The following is a 2,341-nucleotide window of genomic DNA, read 5'->3' as shown; positions in this document are numbered from 1 at the left end:
CTCCAGTAGTGGAAGTTGGGACGAAACGCCATAATTACGTGATATTCTTCGCAATATATTAGAACAATTTTATTTGTACATCTATAGTAAAAATTAATTACAAAAAACTTAATATAGACAGAGACATAACATAAAGACAGTTTTATAAATGTTTTAACGTAATAAAATTTATAATTAAATATTTATTGTTAATAACATTTACTTAATTTATGCCAATATGTAAAATATACACGCACGCATGCACACACACACACACACATGGACACGCACACACACACGCACACACACATATATGTTTTTTTTATTTAAGAATGTAGACTTACCTCTATGCTACCTTCTGTAATTCCTCCATGAAAGCCACTAAATGTAAGTGATTTCCTTGTATCTCTATTCCTCTCTAATCCTCCTTGCGTATCATCAAAATCTGAATTTTGTGTAGTTGACACATTTTTGCTCTCATCCTGTATACCAGCAGTAGCTGTTCCATGCTCAGGTAATGAAATTGGTAATCCATTTGGACGTGATGTATACGTTGGTCGTGATGCTAATGCATTTGTTTTGTTATTTTCTGGCGTAGATCGTCTCAGAATCAATTGAACTTCTGAAGAGTATTCACCCCATTTCATCAAAATCTGATCAATATAAATGGTATCATATCAATTTTTATTATTTCTCGATTAATAAAAATCATATTAATATAAACATTTTGATTTATTAAAGACTTTTATATTTCATTAACAGTATAAAATACATTATAAACTCATAATATTATCTATATTAGATAAGATGTAGAAAATATGCCTGACCTTAAGAGGATTCTCATATGGTGCTAGCAAACGTTCATTGGTTCTCCAACGCTCCACCAAAGTGAATCTACCTGTCTGAGCTGTAGCGTGAGCAAGTGCATATACCACATCCTAGAGATAAATAGTCATTAGCAACAAAGTTTAAAAATTAGTACAGTCTTACAAGAGATAAAACAAAGAAAATGTGATTTTTGATGATAACAATAATGAAATTTCAATCCGAATCACACAATCAATCAAATTATTGCTCTTTTAATATTTATTTTTATAAAATCATATATACCTCTATTGCATTATGTACTAATAACAATTTTTTTACGACATAGGTGTTTTATTTTGTCCATTTGTTATAAAACAGGTATTTAATTCTAGTAACTATACATATATCTAATTTGGTTGGTGCTTAGTTCTTAGGTTAATTCTACAATGTGCTTTTAGTTTCCTGTTTCTTGCTGTTTGTCTCTTGCCTTTTTGCTCAAGAAGGCAAGAGACAAACAGCAAACAAACAGGAAACAAAAAGCACATTGTAGAATTAGCCTTATTAATTAATATATTTCTCTAAATTAATTTCTGTATTGATATATGCATATACAAGTATACGTACATTACATACAAACGCGTTTGAAGTTATTATAATAGAAATGAATAGAACGATAGCAAGCCAGTAAACCATAGCAAACTTTATGTGATATGCATACTTGACAGGTAGTAGTCTCTGTAACGCCACACACAATGCGTTGAATTCCCTCCACCCACACCTTCAGCTCCATCATGTTAGGATGGAGATGATACCAAGTTCCAAACTTAATTTTTTACATCGCAGATGCGATCAATTCGTGCCGAGAAACAGAGGTTGTTCTTCATCTCCACGGCTGTTACCATAACCTCGCGGTCAACCGCGTACGTCTTGATGAAGTTTTAACTCCAGACGAGGACAATCGATTTTTTTCTATACGGTCGTTTAATCACCGTCGAGGGTGGAACGGCTGTGATAAATCTAACGTTCGCTTTCGACGGACTTTTAATCTCTCTTTAACTTCCGATATATAATTACGATTACGAAGGTGACAGATGCGCTACTAAAGCGACACAATACGCAAGCGGCGCGGCGGTTTGCCCTAAGTTTACTGCGTGTGCACGACAGGTAAACGATTGATAACAATTGATAAAGTCAAACTCATATTCAGATTTTTTAAAATATGTATTATGTGTATTTTTTTTAATCAAGTTATTTGCTTCTCTTTGAGAATATTTATAATGCTACAACTTTAATCTTAAAAATAAAAATTACATAATTACAATATGAATTCGGCAATGCAGAAATCTTCTTTTTAGTTTTCGCATTCAAGATGCGTTATGAAAAATTGAGAAATGGAAAAGTACGCTCAATACAATTATTAATTGATAATTTAATTTATATATACTGAAAATAAATAAATCTTGGTAAAATATTCGGTTATCCAGTCCTTTTACTGGAGTAAAAAAAAATTAGTTGCTAGGTACTCTAGAAAAAACAAAATTATTTTCCATTAGAG

At 31.8% G+C, this 2,341-nt stretch overlaps 1 protein-coding gene across 1 annotated transcript; it reads right to left on the bottom strand.

The window, feature by feature from the left end:
• Window positions 1–323: 323 nt before the first annotated feature.
• Window positions 324–1,644, bottom strand: LOC108782466 (ras association domain-containing protein 8-like; the record flags this gene model as incomplete). Its single annotated transcript, XM_018550748.1, has 3 exons — window positions 1,505–1,644; window positions 807–917; window positions 324–632 (listed from the first exon to the last, which is right to left on the bottom strand). Coding segments are annotated over exons 1-3 (495 nt in total), but the record flags the coding sequence as incomplete, so codon positions are not given.
• Window positions 1,645–2,341: the final 697 nt, after the last annotated feature.

The sequence above is a fragment of the Cyphomyrmex costatus genome, unplaced genomic scaffold (assembly GCF_001594065.2).
Source record: "Cyphomyrmex costatus isolate MS0001 unplaced genomic scaffold, Ccosl1.0 C2332877, whole genome shotgun sequence".
In the NCBI taxonomy this organism is placed as follows: domain Eukaryota; kingdom Metazoa; phylum Arthropoda; class Insecta; order Hymenoptera; family Formicidae; genus Cyphomyrmex; species Cyphomyrmex costatus.
Note: the sequence above shows the minus strand (reverse complement) of the source record. Positions and strands in the feature narration are given on the sequence as shown.